Consider the following 22,000-nt stretch of genomic DNA (forward strand, 5'->3'; position numbering starts at 1 on the left):
ACATGTTTTTATACTTTTACTAGACATGTATGGTTCTCTTATTTCATCTGTAAAATTAAAGTGTTATACTTAATAAATTGATATATCATTATTATTAGTTTTTAAAATTTTATTAGAACCAACTGAATAGCACTAAAATTAAAATCGACTAGGCTCCTGCCAAGACTTCAATCTTTAAAATTGATTTTGGGGGAATAAAAAGCCCTTTATGTAACAGTTATTATGAAGTGTTCCATTTTTTTTCATGACCTTTGTTTCCCACTTGTATAATTATTTATACTGAAATTCATTAGCCTGCTCCTGAAGAGAAGCACTAAAGGCTATATAAGTAACCAGAGGTTAATTGGATAACTGCGGTAATTTGAAAGCTTATGCATGCTGACTTGCAGTTATTAATAATACATGAAGCTTACTACTGATAACCATTACCTTGATGTGGGAAGTGAATGAGAATAGAAGCTAGAGTCCCTGTATGTGATAAGTGGCAATTCAGGAAAACTGCTTTAATCTGTTTCTGACTCAGTTTCCTTATCTATGATGTAAAGATAAAATCCAATCTGCCAAGCTGCTGGGAAGATTATATGTGTGTGTGTGTGTGTGTGTGTGTGTGTGTGAAGTCGCTTCAGTTGTGTCTGACTCTTCGCGACCTTATGGACTGTAGCTCACCAGGCTCCACTGTCCATGGGATTCTCCAGGCAAGGGGATCTTCCCCACCCAGGGACTGAACCTGCGTCTCTTATGTCTCCTGCATTGGCAAGCAGATTCTTTACCACTAGCACCATCTGGGAAGCCCCAGGATTATATGAGAAAATGCCAAACAAACAGTGTTAAGTGCCTACTAGATTTAAGTTGTCACAGGGAACGACAATTGCGTATACTTTGCACTTTCAGAAATAAGCTCATTTACAGACTTGGAAGACTTAAAGAATTTTCATTTCTATGTTGCCTCTTGATATCTCATTTCTTAAGTAAGACATAGCTTCTTTGGTATACTTCTTAAGCTGATGTACCCTAGAGGTAATTTATTATTGGGTAAGATTGCCGGCAGAAATATCAATAACCTCAGATGTGCAGATGGCACCACCGTTATGGCAGAAATCGAAGAGGAACTGAAGAGCCTCCTGATGAAAGTGAAAGAAAAGAGTGAAAAAGTTGTCTTAAAACTCAACATTCAAAAAATGAAGATCATGGTCCCATCTGGTCCCATCACTTTATGGCAAATAGATGGGGAAACAAGGGAAACAGTGAGAGACTTTACATTTTGGGGGCTCCAAAATTGCTGCAGATGGTGACTGCAGCCGTGAAATTAAAAGATGCTTGTTCCTTGGAAGAAAAGCTATGTCAAATATGCTAGACATATTTGACAGCATATTAAAAAGCAGAGATATTACTTTGTTGACAAAGGTCCATCTAGTCAAAGCTATGATTTTTCCAGTGGTCATGTGTGGATGTGAGAGTTGGACCATAAAGAAGACTAAGCGCTGAAGAATTACTGCTTTTGAACTGTGGTGTTGGAGAAGACTCTTGAGAGTCTTGACTGCAAGGTTTGACTGCAAGGAAGTCAAACCAGTCCATCCTAAAGGAAATCAGTCCTGAATATTCATTGGAAGGTCTGACGCTGAAGCTGAAGTTCCAATAATTTGGCTACCTGATGTGAAGAGCCAGCTCACTGGAGAAGACTCTGATACTGGGAAAGATTGAAGCCAGGAGGAGAGGGACGACACGGGGTGAGATAGGTGGATGGCATCACGGACTCAGTAGACATGAGTTTAAGCAGGCTGCAAAAGATGGTGAAGGACAGGGAAGCCTGGTGTGCTGTAGTCCATGGGATTGCAAAGCGTCAGACATGACTGAGTGGCTGAACAACAACAAATTTTTTCAGAAGTGTAGCTTCTCTTTTTTCCAACAGTTTTGAAAGTACCTAATTGCCTGTATTAAAGTCCTTTCTTATTAAAATATCTAGAGAAATTTCTTGTTCCTTTAACCCTACCAATTCCTTCCAAAATCCTCAATAGTTTTTGAAAACAGAGACTCACTATGCAATCACTAGTTGTCACCCCCAGGACTTTCAGGATGAGAATTTGGCATTTGTTACCTCACTTGCTTGATTAGAAGTGAATACAATCTGAATGCAACTAGAAAATGAGCCTCTAGTGTAGATTTTAAATAGCTCATCACAAGAAAAAATAATTGTAACTTTTTATGGTGATGGATGCTAACTAGACTTATTATGGTGATCATTTTGCAAACTATACAAATATTGAATCATTTTGTTGTACATTTTGAAGCTAATATAATGTTATCCATCAATTAGATCTCAATTAAAAAATTAGAATAGAAAAAGAAAATGAGAACCTAGCTATTTGTATTCTAAAGTGACAAAACAGTACCATGATATAACCCCGCTGGTCACCTGTAATGAAATGCCAAGTAGAAAGGCTTTGATGGGCTTTACAGTTTTTGTAGTAGACTATTATGATGTTAGGGATAGAGCCTCAGACATAGAGAACAGACTTGCAGACACTGGGGTCAGGGGAAGGAGAGGGTGGGATGAAATGAGAAAGTGCCATTGACATATATACACTCTGTGCCCAGTCATGTTTGACTCTCGGTGACTCCATGGGCTACAGTCTGGCAGGCTCCTCTGCCCATGGAATTCTCTAGGTAAGATTGGAGTGGGTAGCCAGTATCTCCACTTCCCTGGAGATCCCCAGGCGAATCTCCCAGGGATCTTCCCGATCCAGAGACTGAACCTGGGTTTCCTGCATGGCAGGCAGATTCTTCACTATCTGAGCCGCCAGGGAAGCCCCATATATTTACAGTACCACGTGTAAAATAGAAAGCTACTGGGAAGCTGCCGCATAGCATAGGGAGTTCAGCTCTGTGATGACCTAGATGGGTGGGATGGAATGGGAGTGGGATGGAGGATCAAGAATGGGGGGAATATATGTATACTTACAGCTGATTCACCTTGTTGTGATTACAGAAATTATTAAACATTGTGAAGCAGTTATACTCCAATTATAAATAAAAAACACTCAGGGGCGATATGGGTGGCCCTACCTCTTCTGAGTACACTGAATCATTTAGAGAAGTGACATACTTGTCACTTTCAAATTCTTGACCTTTAAATTCTTGACTCAAGAATGTAAATTCTTTGAGTTTTAAATTCTCGACTTTTAAATTCTTTTAAATTCTTGACTCAAGGCCCATCGGGGGCACAGATAATATCTTGTGGCTTATGGCCTCAGGGCTCTTGTGGCTGAAATTCTGACTCAGCATTGCTGGACTGGGGTCTCTTGCGTGAAAATAGAGAGCATTGACTGGGAAAGTGCAGGACCTGAAAACTGGAATAGAATTATGTGGATGGGTTCAGATAAACTTGAGCCCTCCTCTCGACAGCAGGAAGGGTCTTTTCTTCCCAGGGATGAAGCTGGAGTTGCCTTACTTGGAGTTGTTCAGATAGTGACCACATTAAAGGATATCCATTCACCTCGCACCCTGCCCTACTGCTCCTAATTACCTCCAGAGTAAAGATCAGATTCAATTGCCAACAAGTCACAACTATAACACCTAATTCAGGAAAAGGAGTCTTACTAGATTTTGCTAATTTATACCAACAGACTCCTGAGGAATATCTACAGAATATGATTCTAAATGTGTTGGACCAGGAACAAAGGAAAGTAATTTTAAGGTGGCTGCATTTATTAATATGATTGGATTTAACAAAAATTCTGAAATCAAGGGCTAGTTTGAGCTGCTGCAAGTGGTTCTAGCTGTCTGCTTGGTATTGACTGAACTTAGTCTCAAGTGATGTATTTAGTAAGTAAAGTTCAGTTCAGTTCAGTTCAGTCACTCGGTCGTGTCCGACTCTTTGCGACCCCATGAACTGCAGCACACCAGGCCTCCCTGTCTATCACCAACCCCCTGAATCCACCCAAACCCATGTCCATCGAGTCGGTGATGCCATCCAACCACCTTATCCTCTGTCGTCCCCTTTTCCTCCTGCCCTCAATCTTTCCCAGCATCAGGGTTTTTTCAAATGAGTCAGCTCTTCGCATCAAGTGGCCAAAGTACTGGAGTTTCAGCTTCAACATCAGTCCTTCCAATGAACACCCAGGACTGATCTCCTTTAGGATGGACTGGTTGGATCTCCTTGCAGTCCAAAGGACTCTCAAGAGTCTTCTCCAACACCACAGTTCAAAAGAATCAATGCTTCAGCGCTCAGTTTTCTTTATAGTCCAAATCTCACATCAATACATGACCACTGGAAAAACCATAGCCTTGACTAGACAGACCTTTGTGGGCAAAAGAATGTATCTCCTTTTGAATGTGGTATCTATGTTGGTCATAACTTTCCTTCCAAGGAGTAAGCGTCTTAATTTCATGGCTGCAGTCACCATCTGCAGTGATTTTGGAATCCAGAAAAATAAAGTCAGCCACTGTTTCCCCATCTATTTGCCATGAAGTGATGGGACCAGATGCCATGATCTTAGTTTTCTGAATGTTGAGCTTTAAGCCAACATTTTCACTCTCCTCTTTCACTTTCATCAAGAGGCTCTTTAGTTCTTCTTCACTTTCTGCCATAAGGGTGGTGTCATCTGCATATCTGAAGTTATTGATATTTCTCCCAGCAATCTTGATTCCTGCTTGTGGTTCCTCCAGCCCAGCATTTCTCATGATGTACTCTGCATATAAGTTAAATAAGCAAGGTGACAACATACAGCCTTGACATACTTCTTTTCCTATTTGGAACCACTCTGTTGTTCCATGTCCAGTTCTAACTGTTGCTTCCTGACCTGCACACAGGTTTCTCAAGAGGCAGGTCAGGTGGTCTGATATGCCCATCTCATTCAGAATTTTCCACAGTTTATTGTGATCCACACAGTCAAAGCCTTTGGCATAGTCAATAAAGCAGAAATAGATGTTTTTCTGGAACTCTCTTGCTTTTTCCATGATCCAGCAGATGTTGGCAATTTGATCTCTGGTTCCTCTGCCTTTTCTAAAACCATCTTGGACATCTGGAAAATGCCTGAAATTCTTTGGTATAATGGGGAGGGAGGAATCCATATGACTATCAAGCATTTGACATGTGGCTGATCTAAATCAAGATGTCCTTAAAGAGTAAAATAGTGCTATCTCAATGATAATTTTAATATGGATTACATACTGAAATAATAATATCTTGTCTATATTAGGTTAAGCAAAATATACTTTTAAAAAACAATTTCAGTTATTTCTTTTTACTGTGTTTTAAAACATGGCTTTTAGAAAATGTGTAAGTATACATGTGGTTTGCATCTGTGGCATGCATTTATAATTTTATTGGGCAGTGCTGATATAGAGGGATTCAAATGTTTGAGTGGATTTATCATGTGTGACATATTCTCCAATTTTGTTTCCTGCAAGGGCCCATTAGACAATCCCATCAACAAGGCATTTTGTACTAAGCTCCAGAGAGGAGCCCCTGCATCCTTGAAAAGCATTGTAGCCTTTACTGTTTGAAGGCTGGGGATGAAATTAGAAAGCACTGTCATGGTAATGAGCTCCCTGATTTCAATGTGGATGATAGGGTCATGGGGTGAAAAGTGAAAGGCACTCAGTCATGTCCGACTCTGCAACTCCATGGATGATACAGTCCATGGAATTCTCCAGGCCAGAATACTGGACTAGCTGTTTGCTTCTTCAGGGGATCTTCCCAATCCAGGGATCAAACCCAGGTCTCCCACATTGCAGGTGGATTCTTTACCAGGGTCATGGGGTGGCCAAGACCAAATGGTCACAATTAACTATCAGAGACAAAGTGAGCATGGTCTTCCCAATAGTCATCCAACTCCCATGGATTTTTGTTGTGGTTTACACATCATGACTTCCTAAAATTAAAATATTTGTGAAGTGACCAAAGTATAATTAAGTTTTAAATAAATAAAGAACTCTAGGTTTGGTGAAAAAAGACCTGACTTGAGTCCACTCTTCAATTGCCAGGCCATGAGTGGTCACCTAGTGAGTGGGTTTGAACCCCCAGAACTGAAGGAGAGGCCTGGTAGTTATGAAAAAGGATCACATAATACCCTTTACATAAATCAAATTTATGTACTATAACTTTATTTCTGGATTTCCCTAAAGGAAGCCCATTTATCAAGACGTCTGATTTGACGAAAGGGAGATGCAGATTGTGTGATATTAATATCTAGAGATCTGGAACACAAGTGCGTTTCATCAGTCAAATGATAGAGCTTTGTTTAACACATCTGCCAGTGTGCCTGAAAAATCCATCTTGTGACAATCTTTTCAGTTTTTGAAAAAATAGTTGAATTAACAATTGGCAAAATAATAGCTGTCCTCCTTGACCCATTGAATGAAGGCTTTTAAAATATATTTATTTAAAAAACCTTTTATTTTCTGGCTGTGTCATGGGATTTCTGGGATCTGAGTTCCCCAACCCGGAGAAGGCAATGGCACCCCATTCCAGTACTCTTGCCTGGAAAATCTCATGAATGGAGGAGCCTGGTGGGCTACAGTCCATGGGGTTGCACAGAGTCGGACACTACTGAAGCGACTTAGCAGCAGCAGCAGTTCCCCAACCAGGGATTAAACATAGGCCATGGCAGTGAGAGCCCGGAGTCCTAACCATTGGACCACTAGGGAATTCCTAGGGACCATTTTTTTTAATAGTAAGAAGTCTTTAGAATTGCTGCTCTATGTAAAACCAACAAATCAAATGAGATACCCTAACTCTGATTATTTTGCCAACAAAGGCCCATCTCGTCAAAGCTATGGTTTTTCCATTAGTCATGTATGGATTTGGGAGTTGGACCATAATGAAATCTGAGTTCCAAAGAATTGACACTTTTGAACTGTGGTGTTGGAGAAGACTCTTGAGAATCCCTTGAACTGCAAGGAGATCTAATGAGTCCATCCTAAAGGAAATCATTCCTGAATATTCATTGGAAGGACTGATGCTGAAGCTGAAGCTCCAATAATTTGGCCACCTGGTACAAAGAACTGACTCCTTGGAAAAGATCCTGATGCTGGGAAAGATTGAAGGCAGGAAGTTGGAGATGGTTGTATGGCATCACTGACTCAATGGACATGAGTTTGAGCAAACTCTGGGAGTTGGTGAAGAACAGGGAAGCGTGGCATTCTGCAGTTCATGGGGTGCAAAGGCAGTCACAACTGAGCGACTGAACTGATCTCTGAAAACATGGGCCAATTCCTGCCAATTTCAAGGACTATTTCATTGTACAATGGGCATTTGACCTTATCTTTTCTCCACTTCCCTGGTGGCTCAGAAGTTAAAGCGTCTGCCTGCAATGCGGGAGACCTGGGTTTGATCCCTGGGTCGGGAAGATCCCCTGGAGAAGGAAATGGCAACCCACTCCAGTATTCTTGCCTGGAGAATCCCATGGACGGAGGAGCCTGGTGGGCAACAGTTCACAGGGTTGCAAAGAGTCAGACACGACTGAGCGACTTGACTTCACTCCACTTTCTCCATTAAACTGAGTCCTGGGATAACAGAGATAGGGTTTGGAGAAATGACAAGCTTACTGTACTTAAGTCAGGAGATTTAAGTGTTAAAGAATCTTGCAGATATTTTCTTTTTACCAGAGAAAATTAACAGACACTGGCACATAAAATGCAGCTACTATTCTGGCAAATTCATTCTTCATTCTTCTCCAGTAAAGAAATCATACCAGAATAATTTTCCTTTCACTTGGTAGGCATGGTGCTACATATGTTATCTAAGGGTACATCAACCCTCTGTCTTTATTCCTCTGAGATCTCGATCATCTCACTATCCCCAAGTCAACATCCTGGTCCTCTAGATTGTTGAAATCATGCTCATAAATCTTGGTGAGCAGTAAGCAGCAGTTATTCTATGACTTTGTAAGAACTAAACATTCCAAAGTATGTGAAAAAAATCCCATTAAAAAAAAAAAAACAAAAAACCCAAAACAGGTTCTTTCTGCCTACTATTTCTGTGAAGTTTAATCGTATATTCCTGTCAGGATATTTTTGCCAAAGTGGCCCACAATTTTTAGTAATATGTCTGCTTGCTGGGTATCTTTGGATAATGGTGGAAATATATAACACATTTGGGTGAGCTTTTTCTTCCTATTAATCAACTGCCCTCAATGCTATCCCGTTTGAGTGTGACACAGAGCAAGAGAAGGCTGCCCTACTGATCCAGCTTGCCATGCAAATCAGCATTCTTGTCTAGGCCATATGACGGAGAGAATCCATCGTGCAGTGATGGGACATGAGTGAGTGAGTGAAAGTTGCTCAGTCATGTCCAACTCTTTGCGACCCCATAAACTGTAGCCCTCAGGCTCTTCTGTCCATGGAATTCTTCATGCAAGAGTACTGGAATGGGTTGACATGCCCTCCTCCAGGAGAGCTTACAGACCCAGGGATCAAACCCTGGTCTTCTGCATTGTAGACAGATTCTTTACTATCTGAGCCTCCAGTGAAGCCCAGTGGGACTTGGTATGATGGCAAATTCTGGCAGTAGAATCACAGCATTGAGCACCTTGCGCTTCAGGGGAAAGCAATGATCCCATAGTTGTAGTACTAACCTTTAGCTGATTCAATAGTTTCTAGCAGCAGTATAAAGTAATAATAATAGAATAATTTTATAGCAAATGCTATGTACTGATTACATGGCCCTCCAAGTATTAACTCTTTGGATAACTGAAGTCTATGAATTGTGGGGAAAAAAATCTATAGAAATGACTGTAAGAAGGAAAAAAAATGATCATTTCCTATAAATCTCTCTAAAAATTAGAGATCAGGAAAATTAGCCAATTCTGTTTAAAGTTTCAAAATATTAATGAGTGACAAATATTATTTCCTTTTTATGAATTGGAAAAGCTAAAACAGAAAAGGTGGAGCATGGCTTCCATAGGACTTTAAGCAGGGTTCTGAAGAAGTGCAGGCATGCGACTCTACTCATGACTGTAAACTGACAGTTCACGGCTGGAAGCTAAGCATCATGTTGCTGGCACGTACTGCTAGGTGGGCTTCCCTGGTGGCTCAGTGATAAAAAAAAATCTGCCCGCCAATGCAGGAGACATGGGATTTGATCCCTGGGTTGGGAAGATCCCCTGGAGAAGGAAATGGCAACCCACTCCAGTATTCTTGCCTGGAGAATTCCATGGAAAAAGGAGCCTGGCAGGTTACAGTCCATGGGGTCACAGAGTCAGACAAGGCTTAGTGACTAAACAACAACAATGAAAACTGCTTGGAAGGCTTTGAACTTGGGATGTGTCTTATTAGGTTATGAGGTAGTCATTTCCAAAGTCTTGCCTCTGTAGTCAAAGTGGAGAATAGTTAAGCTAAAATATTAATTACTTTGCATAAATTGTTGTGTAAATGAAGATCTTACTGAATTCATGAGATAATTAGGCAGTCCATTTTACTGTGGCTGATACAACACAAGAATTATTTATTTCTTCAAAATTTGTTAAACCTCTCTAAAAACTCTTACTCTGAATCCCTCATATGCATAGGAGCTCTGTCTTCAGGATGTCATTCACACTTAAAAAGGGCCTAATACTTTATTTTGGGGGGCTCCAAAATCACTGCAGTTGGTGACTGGAGCCATGAAATTAAAAGACTCTTGCTCCTTGGAAGAGAAGTTATGAACAACCTAGACAGCATATTAAAAAGCAGAGACATTACTTTGCCCACAAAATTCCATCTAGTCAAAGCTATGGTTTTTCCAGTAGTGTTGTGCGGATGTGAGAGTTGGACCATAAAGAAAGATGAATGCTGAAGAACTGATGCTTTTGAACTGTGGTGCTGGAGAAGACTCTTAAGAGTCTCTCGGACTGCAAGGAGATCCAACCAGTCCATCCTAAAGGAAATCAATCCTGAATATTCATTGGAAGGACTGATGCTGAAGCTGAAACTCCAATACTTTGGCCACCTGATGTGAAGAACTGACTCATTTGAAAAGATGCTGATGCTGGGAAAGATTGAAGGTGGGAGGAGAAGGGGACGACAGAGGATAGGACGGTTGGATGGCATCACTGACTCAATGGACATGAGTTTGAGTAAGCTCTGGGAGTTGGTGATGGACAGGAAAGCCTGGCGCGCTGTAGTCCATGGGGTCGCAAAGAGTCAGACATGACTGAGCAACTGAACTGAACTGACTTTATGTTTCAGAGTGTATCTACTTATCTACACATCTCTAAAATTTGTTACTTTGGGATATATTAAAAAAATCAAAAGAAAAGCATTCTTTCAAAAATTCAAATCAAAACTATTCATATAAAGTGTTTTCTCCTCTGGAACATCTAACTAAGAAAATAAAGTTAGATGAAATTTTCCTATTTAAGTCAAGGTTTTTCCATTTTATAGAAGCTGATACACTTTACTCTTTCCGCTACTCAAAATGTGTAGCTACAAGGTTTTCCAGGTTGAAAATGTTATGAAATACTAAATATAATAATCAGTGCCTTAGTCAACACCTCTTTGCAATGATTTAAATCTCCAAAACATTCATTACAAACTCTGGGATTATAATTATTGTTAATAATGTTAGGATAACACAAAATTTGATTTTTAATATAAAAAAATTAATTGAAATAGACTGCTTTGAAATCTTCTTTCATAGAATCCCATTGTTGTTATGGTTCAACTTAATTTTCAATTCTCAAATTCACCTGAAGCTTCCGTGTTCCACGTCCCTTAAACTTTAGGAAGGCAAAGTTAGGCATGTCTACTCCCTATGTCAATTATCACAAAAATAAAGCCGGTTTTTCCTTTTGCTTTAATTCAAAAAGCAAGAATTTTGGAGTGGTATACATGAGTGTAACCCAGTATCCCAATCTTCTGTCTCATTTGCTTCCTTTTCATATTTTCAGAGAACTGGCAGAACTGCCTGAAAATTGAGGTCATTAAAAAAAAAAAACCCACACATTTTACAGCTTTATAAATCTGGAAAAATATGTCTCTTTCCCTTTACTTTGAAAGACTAAATCAATTGCAATTGGTTAAATTGATATGATGCTATGATTTTCTTCCCAATATGGGTTAACAGAAAGTAGAGACGGTTTAACTTATCATTTTAGTGAATGTTTATTAATTCCCTATGATGCGCAAATGTGTGATGCACAAGTTGCAAAGAACAAGTTAATGAGGGATTCATCAGATATAATGATCCAAAGAAGAGTCATGCATGGCACTGATTTTAACAAAATCTAAATCTTAAATATCCCGTGTCCCCAGTACAATGCCCTCCCCAGGGTAGGTACTTAATATGAATAAAATTCAATTATTAACTCCATAAAAAAACTGGTTTTGTTTATGTAAATAAATAAATGATCACTCCAATATTTCATAAAGAGTAGCATAGGTATTTTATATGAATTTGCATATTAGTATGTTATTTTCTAGAGCCAAATAGAAAGGACTTAATAATATATTAATATGTAACCACTTAAGTGTAGTGCTAATTTTAATGTGTTCAATAGTTTATTTTCTTACACTTCCTCATTTCCAATAGACTCTATGACATATTTTAAGTTAAAAAATGCACTGAAAGTCAGATTTGAGAGACATGGTTCTAGTTAAGTTTTCACTGCTAAATATCTATACTATCATGGTTAAATCATAATAACTTTAAGAGTCTCAGTTTTCTCACCTATAAACTGATTATGAAGAGACTTCTAATAATTTACCCATATATTAGAAGACTCAGAAAGGGAAAGTGAAAGTCGCTGTGTCCTGTCCGACTCTTTGCAACCCCATGGACTGTAGCCTGTCAGGCTCCTCTGTCCATGGAATTCTCCAGGCAAGAATACCGGAGTGGGTAGCCATTCCCTTCTCCAGGGGATCTTCCAAACCCAGGGATGGAAGTCAGGTTTCCTGCATTGAAAGCAGATTCTTTACCAACTGAGCCACCAGGGTAACCTGAAGACTCAGAGGTTTAGCATAAAAAGCAATTGTCAGTGAAATTAGTTTGAAATCTTGATTTACGGAAGTTATTTAGACATCAAAGGATAAGAAAGACCTCTCAGAAACTTATCATAATAAACAGATAAAATATTTTGCTAAAAGCATTGGTAGACAAGAAATATCAAGGGTGTTTCCCAGAAAGTAGGAGAGAAAACAACAAAGAATTAGAAATTAGGAAAGAAAGGACAAGAGCCTTAATGAATCAATGTAAGGGGTTCACAGTCTGATTAACAGCAATGTCAGAACAGGGGATGTAGAGATGGGAATTATCAAAAAATAATTTAAGAAAATTTCCCTTTGAGTGACTGAACTTCATCATTCATGACTGATCCAGTACCCAGCATTTGAACAAATAAGCAAGCAAACATGGATAAGCCATAGTAAAGTTAATTATAGTAAAAGTTCTTTGTTCTTGATGTTCTAAATTATGATATATTTTGTGAAGACTAGGCTTCTGTTAAAGAGAAGATAAACCAGGAAAGTGGAAGAACTGGCTGCTGAGAAATAGGAGAATTAATATAAGAGAGTGATGAAAGAAAGGTCCGAAAGTCCCAGGTCTAGAGAGAAATCAGTTTGGGACAAAAATGGAGGCTTTTATGAGAAAGACATCTGAAAAAACCTTCGATCAATGGAATATTGGACATAACTAAGCACTTAGGAAGTTAAAATTCAATTATTAGTTCCAGAAAATGAACAGTCTTGTACAAAGATGGCAATGCAAGTTTAGTATTTCACTTGTCTCTGTGGTAGATTCACAAAGGGACAACTTGCTTAAGCCTTACCAAACGTAAACTCTGTTAATTTAACAAAGAATGTGATAGTGGAAGAGAAGGGAAAAAGATTATGAGATACTGTATAAAACTGACAGGTCAAGAAGTATTTGCAGATTCAATTTATTTAAAAATATAAAGGAAATTATCAGAAGAAATATCTAAAAGAGTAAGAAAATAGATTAAAGGGAGGTAGGTATAAGAATAAGGAGGGAGAGTAGGGACCTACTTATTCTTGTTTAAAGCTTTTGTCTTATTGGACTTAAACAACATGTGCCTTCATTATTGTGATAATAATGAACCTAGGATGAGCTCAGCAGAGACTTAAAATACTGGTTACTAGCACTGGTGGTGTTGTGTGGAAGGAACACGGCTAATCTATTTAACTTTGAAATGTGTGCTGAAATGTAGCTTATAATTACAACAACCCCTTACAACCTTTATGATGCTGGAAAATGCCATTAATTTCTCTTCTGAATACTGAAGCAGACATTAGGTACTATCACTATTAATAACAACATCTTTCTGAGAGGGTTGTTATGAGAATTAATTGAGTTAAGTCAAAGTGCTTAGAAAACTTCATTGCACCCATTAAGTGATAATAAATGCTACTTATCAGTATCAATACATAAGTTTTTAAAAGGTGCACACACTACAATGAAGCTTCTGTTTGGTTTTAGTCAGGAAGCTATAGCATTAAGAATGCAGAATGACAGAAGAATCAATGCCACCATAAATGAACAGTTACCTGTTGAGATCCCAAAATATGAGGCAAACATGGTTTGGGGGATGTTGTTTGTGTGCATATGAGAAAACATGCTGGGGCTTCCCTCATGGCTCAGATGGGAAAGAATCTGCCTGCAATGTAGGAGACATGGGTTCGATCTCTGGGTCAGGAAGATCCCCTGGAGAAGGAATGGCTACCCACTCCAAGATTTTTTTTTTAATAGAACATATATTTTGTTTCTCACCAAACAATTATAACCAAACTTTATTTGGAGGTAGTGTTGATTCATAGAAGACTCCATTATCCCCATTTGAAATTACTCTGCAATTCTGACATTCCATGGCTAGATTTTTACTTAAATTGGCACTGAACATAATTCTGATAACTGGTCAATTTTAAGATTTTCAAATTTACATTTAGCTTTTCTCCCAATATGCTACTGTAAACATAGGAAACTAATCCTCAAAACAGACCTAGGTTGATGGGGGATATTATCTTATCCTTAGTATGTAGAAATGGGAAAAAGGATATATTTTAGATATTACTCATCAAATTTACAGGCTTTTTCTGATACTTAAGAAACATATAAAGTTCATTTGTTTTCTAATTAATAATCACAACTTTCTGGAAATATTAAACATGCTACTAGGATGTCATTAGCTCTCACTTATTCCCTAATTTTTTATATATTTTATATATATTTTAAAAATATATATTTTATATATTGATAAATTTCATGCTTGTATCATTGACTAAAGCTGTATGTGATTTCTGTATATATTTCAGACATTTAAATACTCTTGGATGTGTTACTTAGGTTTTTTCATATTTGTAAAACACCATATGATTTCTAGAAGTCAATGGACAATGTACTCTTTGTAGAAGCTCCTTTAACAAAATAATTGATCATTACATATTCAACTTCTTTGGGATGTCTGTCTGACCCCACAAAGTGCTGATTTGAAATCCCACCTCACTTGTTCTTGCAACAAACTCTATATACTTTGACTGTAAAATAATCCCCAATATTTATGACACAATTAGTTAAACAGGAAATGGGCTACTTCTCTTTAAAAAATGCAGAAGTTCACTCTAATAACATACTGTCAACCTACCTTAGAAACTATTCTGTATTCGTTGATTAGTAGAAGAAAGACTAAAATACTTTCAAACCTTATATAACTTTATAGTATTGTATCTGAAGATGGCAAGGAGAAAAAGGGTCAATTTTATTTCTTCCTTAAACTCCATATTACTATATTTTCCTGGGCCTCTAATTAAATCCATTATGTAATTTAGATAAGTACAGTATATGGTTTAATAAGTACTATTAATAAAAGATTATCATTTGTGAACTACATCATTGATAAAAATTTCATGTGTATGATATGAGTACTTAGGTTCTGGTTTGATGGGTCAGTTTGATAGTGATGGTCCCCAGTGATTTGAGCAACAGAGCAGATGTTGAAGTGACAAATTAGCTGTAGTGGAAATTGTATTCTTTATAGTGGTAGAAAAAGAAAGAATTGGGGGTGTGTGGATGTGAATATTAGTAAATTGGTGATTTTCTTCTTTGGGACTGTTTCATGTTGCTGTAAATATATTTTCCAGAATTGCATGACTCCTTCCGAGAAACTTTTCTTCTTTAAACTTATGAATGTTAGGAGAAGGAAGGAAAGTCCTACGTGTCAGCTCAACAAAATGAAGCAACATGTACTGAAAAATAAATATCTAGTCTACCAGTAGATACAACTTGCACAGTCATTTTGAGAAACTGTACCAAAAATATAGACACCTCAAACAATACCTGATACATTTACTTGTTAACATTTTTAGAAGTTTATCTTGCAACTAACTCATGTCAGTGATTTGACAACTGTTTCATATTCTCTGTGTTGTTTAATATTTATATGTTATTTCTGACAATGCTCTTTCTGTCATATCCAGAGTTACTAAACTCTAGATGTACTAAACTACAGTCAATTTATGTTAAATATGTAAAAATGTTCCTGAACAGATAGGTCATCTTACTTTCCTCTGAACTGAATTACCTCTTATATAAGAAAAGGTTCTAACAATTCAGTTATACACAGTCATAGTAAAAGGAATTCACACACACAGACACACAAACAACACAAACTGACACACATACGAAAAGAAATCTGTAGATAGTTTCATTTAACACTTTGTGTGATTATGTTAACTTCAGAGGTAACGGAAATCTTTATAATTGTAATCAAGCAGACAAACCACATTTTTTTCCTATTGAATTTTTATCACTTCCAATGGAGGTTTTAATGAGCAAAGAAAAGGTCAGTATGCAAATAAAAGAGACACAAACAGCATGTCTAATTAATATAGTAGAAAAGAAGTTCCTGAATACTTAGCTCCACTGAAGTAAAATATATGAAACAAACTTGCTTTGGTGTAAGAGTAGTACAAACTGTTACAGTCTCAGGAACAAGATCATTCAGGAGATTGTTTTTCCAGGCACTTCACATTAAATGGTGCTGCTTTAATTAGTTCCCATGCAGAATCTAAAGATGATATTTTAAGTTATCTACCTCCTCCTATTAACTAATCTAATGATATGTTTCATAGCAGAAATCTGATTACTGAATAACCCAACAAAGAAAAATAAATAAGAATGAAAAATTCCCCAAATGCTACATTTAGTCTTAAATGCATTTTTATTTAGGTTCTCTTAATTCAATACTCCAACATGATTTATGCATTGGTTATATATAATTTTCAGAAAATCCATAAAAGACAAAGCACAGACCCTATTAGTATATCTAAACAATGCACTTGTTTAGACTGTGAGCACAGGGAATTGAACTAAGATGCACTGGCAAATGAGGATACCCCTGAGAAAGAACACTATGCTGGATTCCTCCTTTCATAAATATGAACTTTCTCAGTATTTATGCTATTAAGAAATGACATTTACAGCTCTTATTCTAAGTTTCTGAAAAAGTATCATACAAATTCCCTCACCATCTCACCACCAATGGGCTTTGATTGGGTGGTAGTTTAATCTCAGTTATTATGTTGGAAGATAGGGGAGAAATGAGAATGAGTTATCTATGACTAAAAGTATTAAAGCTGCTTACAAAAGTGCTATTAATTTTCATAGTTGTTTTGCATGTTTCAAACCCTGAATTTTGTAGATGAGGGATAGTATTGGAGATAATTATTACTATGAACATAGTGAAGATGCTTCCAAAGTACCAGTTTATTATTTTATACCAAGGTGAAATGTATCTGTTGGTTTATTCTCTTTTGAACACAACCATCTGTAAGATTATAATTATACACATCTCCATTATCTCTAACCCCAGCTACTTTACCACATACCCACTCTCCCCCCCACACACCCCTAGTTACAGCCCACAAGCTGGCAAAATCTATGAAACTGTGCTAACAAGAACTTATGAAAAGAACATAATAAACAGCTGCTATTACAACATGACCACTGTCACTTCATTTTCTGATCCAATGGGTTAAGAGTGTTGTATTTCAATCTTTGCTTTTATCTAAAGATTTAGTCAAATTGTCTCAGATGCATAACTTATGCAGCTATGTTTATAACTATGCTTACAAATTCTGCCTGAAACATTTTCATTATTTCCAGCATAATAATTCTTACACATTTGTAATATGAATTATTTCTAATAGATTCAATCAGTTAAATTGTTACTTTTATGCTGACATACGCATGCATCTATTTAAGAACTGGTGTGTAGATCAGGTAAGAAGAAGTCATGCAAACACAATCCTGAGATCTAAGTTGGTAATTCTGATTCATAACACCCTTGTTAAGAGTTTGCTTTCTGTTGTTGGTAAGACTACAGGCATATCAACAAAAAACAAAAGTACGGATAATTTTGATCCTCAATTACTTGAAAGTAGTCTTTTATCTCTTTTGATAGCAATTTAGTTAGATATTAAAACTCTAAGAATGTATGATGCTTCTAAACATATTAGCGACACCAATATTGCAGGCTGATAAACATCCTTTTATATTAAAAGTAATAGACAACAGAAATGCAAGCAGTTTTCATGTTACATTTCTCTTCCCCAGAGTGTTTACTCTAACAATATGGTCTCCCAGCTGAAGAATGAATAAAATCTGGAAAATGAGGAGAAGAAGTTGTTGGGGTTGTTAGCAGGAAGTAGGGATGGTTAGAAAGATAATTTTACACAGGTGGTTGATGACTGATGGAGGTGGATGCATTTCAGGAGAAATGGAAGGTTAGTATCTGGGAAAGAAACACTCTACCTGTATAGCCCAGCGAATTGTCATCGTTATCAGAGGTGGGGATGGGCGTCCCGTTGTCTTTTCCCCTCTCTACGTCTTCAGGGTCTGTCGAAAACAACACCAGAGCTGCTGATGGGGTCACAGTAGTAACAGTAGTTGCCATTTCGATCACAGCATGTCCAGACACAAGTAAATCCACATGTGACAGAAAAACACACAGGGACAACACACAGCACACTTCCTCCTCGCCCCTCCTGCGGCACGTGAAGCCCTGCGAAGGTCTCAGCATCATGGCTTACACTTGCTACTTCTGCTCCTTAATTTCCCTAATTCTCTGCTCTGCCTGCACCTTTGCTGCACTTCAAAGCTGGCGAAAGGGCTCTGACTGCCCTCTGTGAGGCCGCCAGCGCGGACTGAGAGAGCATATGGAGGAGGGAGAGGGCAGGGTGACTGAATGCTAGCATTGCTAATTTTCTACCTTATTGTTAATCAAAGCTATTGACTGTGATCACTCCCCATCATCGCTTCATCTCCTGCCAATTACAGACTCCAGGGACTGTACCTCATATGGGTGGTGGAGGAGGGGAGGGTGTGGGGAGAAAGAGGGTCTTGTCAAAGAAGAGGGCAGATGATAAAAACGTCATACTTTTCTGAGCAGCAGTAAAGAAAGCACTGCAACATCCCATCTCTCAAAAGGCAGCAATTTGTCATCTTAAAGGACTGAGAGAAATTCACTAAAATGAATGCATGTGTAAAAGGAGACTTAACTTTGCACATTGGGGTTTGAATATTTGAAAACATTCCAAATTGCTTTTGATTCTAGATTACAATCACCCAGACAGGTACTTTCATTCATTCATTCTCACTTTTCTTGAATAAAAGAAATGGTTTTGTATGTTTTTCAAACTGCACATCAATTTTCCTATGTTGAATTTTAGGCTAAGCATGATGGCATTCAAGTCCCAATATTCAAAAACTGAGCTGCTGTATAAATAGATATACACACCCAGTGACACCACTAATTTCACTGGTGCTCAGTCACTGTGTGTGTCTTATCTCTGTGTGTTAGATAAATATGGGCAGAGTCTCTAAGCTCTGTTGTTGATAAGCAGACAGACACAATAAAACCCAAGTGCCTACCTCCTAGATCAAATACCAGAGAGTCCTAGGTCATTCAAGTTGTGTGGTTCTGTAGGCTTTTTAACCACCTTAAACAGCAGCTACAGAGGGTTTCTTAGTCTGAGCAGTGAAGAAGCACAGCTGTTTACTCGAGGAAGGAAAGTCTGTCACTTATGAATGAGGCAGCCAGGACACGCAGGTAATGCCCCTTTAGAAACAGCACAGGAGTCATTAATTTTGTGTCCCTGCTAGTTTTTTTTTTTTTTTTTAGCTAGGCTGACACATTTTGTCTTAGACATCGCTATTCAAGGAGGCTGTAGAACATTTTAAAAGAGGATAAAAAGTCCCACATGAGTCTGCCTTGTGGCTTTTTGCATGTAGCATGTTTAACGACCCTGTCCCTGTCTTCCCTCCTCCCCAGTCCATGTGTCATCTAATTACCCTGGTGAGGTTAAAATGAAGGGAAAAAAAAGGTTCAGATCTCTGCAGACTAAAGGGGAAAAAAAGAGGGCTCATTATCACTCTATTCATCCTTGCCTTCCCAGCCATGGCTCTTGTCATGTTTGTCCTTAAAACCAACTCTGGGAGTGGTAGGGCAGGGAACCAGTCCACCAGCTACCCCTCCAGTCTGTTAACTTATTTATATGCACAGATTATTTTGGTCAGAGATGTAAGTCACAGCAGTAAGACGGAATGGGAACCAGGCATTTTTGTGTATTTTGAAGCAGTGTTAGGACGATGTTCTGTCTCAAACTAAGTAACCTTGCTCAGATAGACTAACCAAATAAAAGAGGTTCATGTAGGAAGATAAACGGAAGGTGCTTGCTCAAATGTATTAAAAGGCTTTTAAGGGACCACCCCTGTTTACAATCGAGTTTTAAAAGATACAGTGTGTTTAGGGTCAACTTTAATTTTAGACTACTTATTTATAGTAGCAGATGCCCTCTTTCAAAGGAAATACTACTTTCAATTTATGATGAGATAGTTTATTTAATGTGAAAGCACATATATCTCACCACTCTGTTGAAAATACAGTAAAAATCTATCCAAATCTAAGTCAATTTGTCTGTAATGGTATTATAAGACTTTGGGGATAAGGCCTGCGAATGCTTTTTTATTAAAGCTTCTCTGATGAGAATGAGGACATTATTACAAAAACAGCAGAGACAAGGAAAGGAAGTTCACTATCATTTGAAACAAGATACCTAAGTCTGCTAAAAGTAGATTTTTCACCTATGTGTAACTTATCCTAAGTGGTTTCTGAATTTGCTTTCCTGTTTCTACTCATCAACATTCTGGCCCCTTCCTAGGTTCAGGAAATAACAGACTTTGCATCAGTGAATCTTACCTTACTTGTGCAGTATATTCTGTCTGCCTAGGATTGTCTTTAATCACTAATATGCCTCCCTAGTGGTTTACATGGTAAAGAATATGCCTGGAACACAGGAGACCCAGGTTTGATCCCTTGATCCAGAAGATCCCCTGGAGAAGGGAATGGCAACCCACTCCAGTATTCTTGCCTGGACAATTCCATGGACAGAGGAGCCTGGTGGGCTCCAGTCCACAGGGCTGCACAGAGTCAGACATGACTGAGTGACTCACACTTTAACTTTTTATGCCAGACCTTTAGGTCTAGGAAACAAAAGATGTCACTCTTTTGTTGTCTTCCTTTCTGTCAAAAGGTAATCATGACAGCAAACAACCATTCGACCAACAGCATGTGAGCCATAGGAGAGAGTCCAAAAGATATTTAAAGTTTTTGTTAACTGGTATTGATTTATGTGAGCTGTAGAATAGAACATAAATGAGGCAAGAGATTATTTAGTGCTTATTTAGAGCCATCCAGGCCTGAATTGAAGTAGGTGTGGCTGCAGTTGATAAAAGCCATCAGGGCACTGAAAAATGCACTGGCACTAGGGTGCTGGCTTCCGTGCATCTGTTACCCCACTAGACGGTGAATTCCCTGAAGATCAGGTAATCTGTTTCACATGGGTAACCTGAAGTCTGACAGTGGACCTGCCACACTGAACACACTTGAAAAGTTATTTTCTTTTTCCTTTAATATAATTCATGAATTAATGAAAGGTGATAACCAAGAATGTGAATCTCACTCAAGTGATAGGCTTTCAGTCTGAAACAATTTGAAAATACAAAACCTATAATTTCTGTACCAGTATCATACTCAGGGCTTCCCTGATAGCTCAGTTGGTAAAGAATCTGTTTGAAATGCAGGAGACCCCTGTTCAATTCCTGGGTCGGAAAGATCCGCTGGTGAAGGGATAAGCTACCCACTCCAGTATTCTTGGGCTTCCCTTGTGGCTCAGCTGGTAAAGAATCCACCTGAAATGCGGGAGACATGGGTTCGATCCCTGGGTTGGGAAGATCCACTGGAGAAGGGAAAGGCTACCCACTCCAGTATTCTGGTCTGGAGGATTCCATGGACTACAGTCCATGGGTTGCAAAGAGTCAGACAGGACTGAGCGACTTTCACTTTCATCATACTCAGAAAAAAAAAAAAAAAAAACTCAATATAAATTAGATGCTGCTGTACTCTCTATATCCCTAGTACTTTCAAAAGCATATAAAACATCTCTTTCAATAGAAAAAGAATTCTTGAGTCATAAAAGTATAGACACTCAGGGTTAGAAATATGTTAGATGGACCCCACAACAACCTTTCATTGGATTTGCAAATTCATCTAAATTTAGTGGCCACATGATCTTCACTGCTTTTCAAAGTAACCCATTCCAATTTTATAGTTAAGTCCTCTTTTATGTTAGGGCTCTTTTTTCAAAAAGCTGTTTTCTAGATCTAAACTTTAATTCTAATCAGTGAGGTCATACAGACCTAATGATTCATCTATGAAATTCCATTTCTCCCCCAATGCTCTTTAAACGCTTGTCTTTCACAGGACTCCAGACCTCATCCATTTCTTGTTCAACATGCTCTCTGCAGCTTTCTTCATTCAGGCTCATGGATTCAGCCATTGTTTTAGAAATGATGAAACTTTTTTCAGTTCTTAGATTCTCTACCAATCACCAAATCTAATCTCCACTGCTTATCTCCAAGAAGCCTCACACTTTCTCCCAAGAAATATTGAGCTTATCATCCTTTCCTTTGACCTACTTATTTCCTACGTTCCCTGTCTATGTTAAGAGAGTT

At 38.2% G+C, this 22,000-nt stretch overlaps 1 protein-coding gene across 6 annotated transcripts in view; it reads right to left on the bottom strand.

The window, feature by feature from the left end:
• The window catches only part of ROBO1 (roundabout guidance receptor 1), a 1,292,504-nt gene that overhangs the window by 571,426 nt on the left and 699,078 nt on the right, over positions 1-22,000 (bottom strand). For 4 of the 6 annotated variants that reach the window (XM_027550396.1, XM_027550463.1, XM_027550842.1 and 1 more), the window contains exon 3: positions 17,741-17,824. The exons of the other annotated variants lie outside the window; for them this stretch is intronic. In XM_027550396.1, the coding sequence (XP_027406197.1) occupies positions 17,741-17,824 (84 nt within the window). The remainder of the gene's footprint in view (positions 1-17,740; positions 17,825-22,000) is intronic. 6 annotated transcript variants of the gene reach the window in all.

Source organism: Bos indicus x Bos taurus, chromosome 1, assembly GCF_003369695.1.
Source record: "Bos indicus x Bos taurus breed Angus x Brahman F1 hybrid chromosome 1, Bos_hybrid_MaternalHap_v2.0, whole genome shotgun sequence".
Taxonomy (NCBI): domain Eukaryota; kingdom Metazoa; phylum Chordata; class Mammalia; order Artiodactyla; family Bovidae; genus Bos; species Bos indicus x Bos taurus.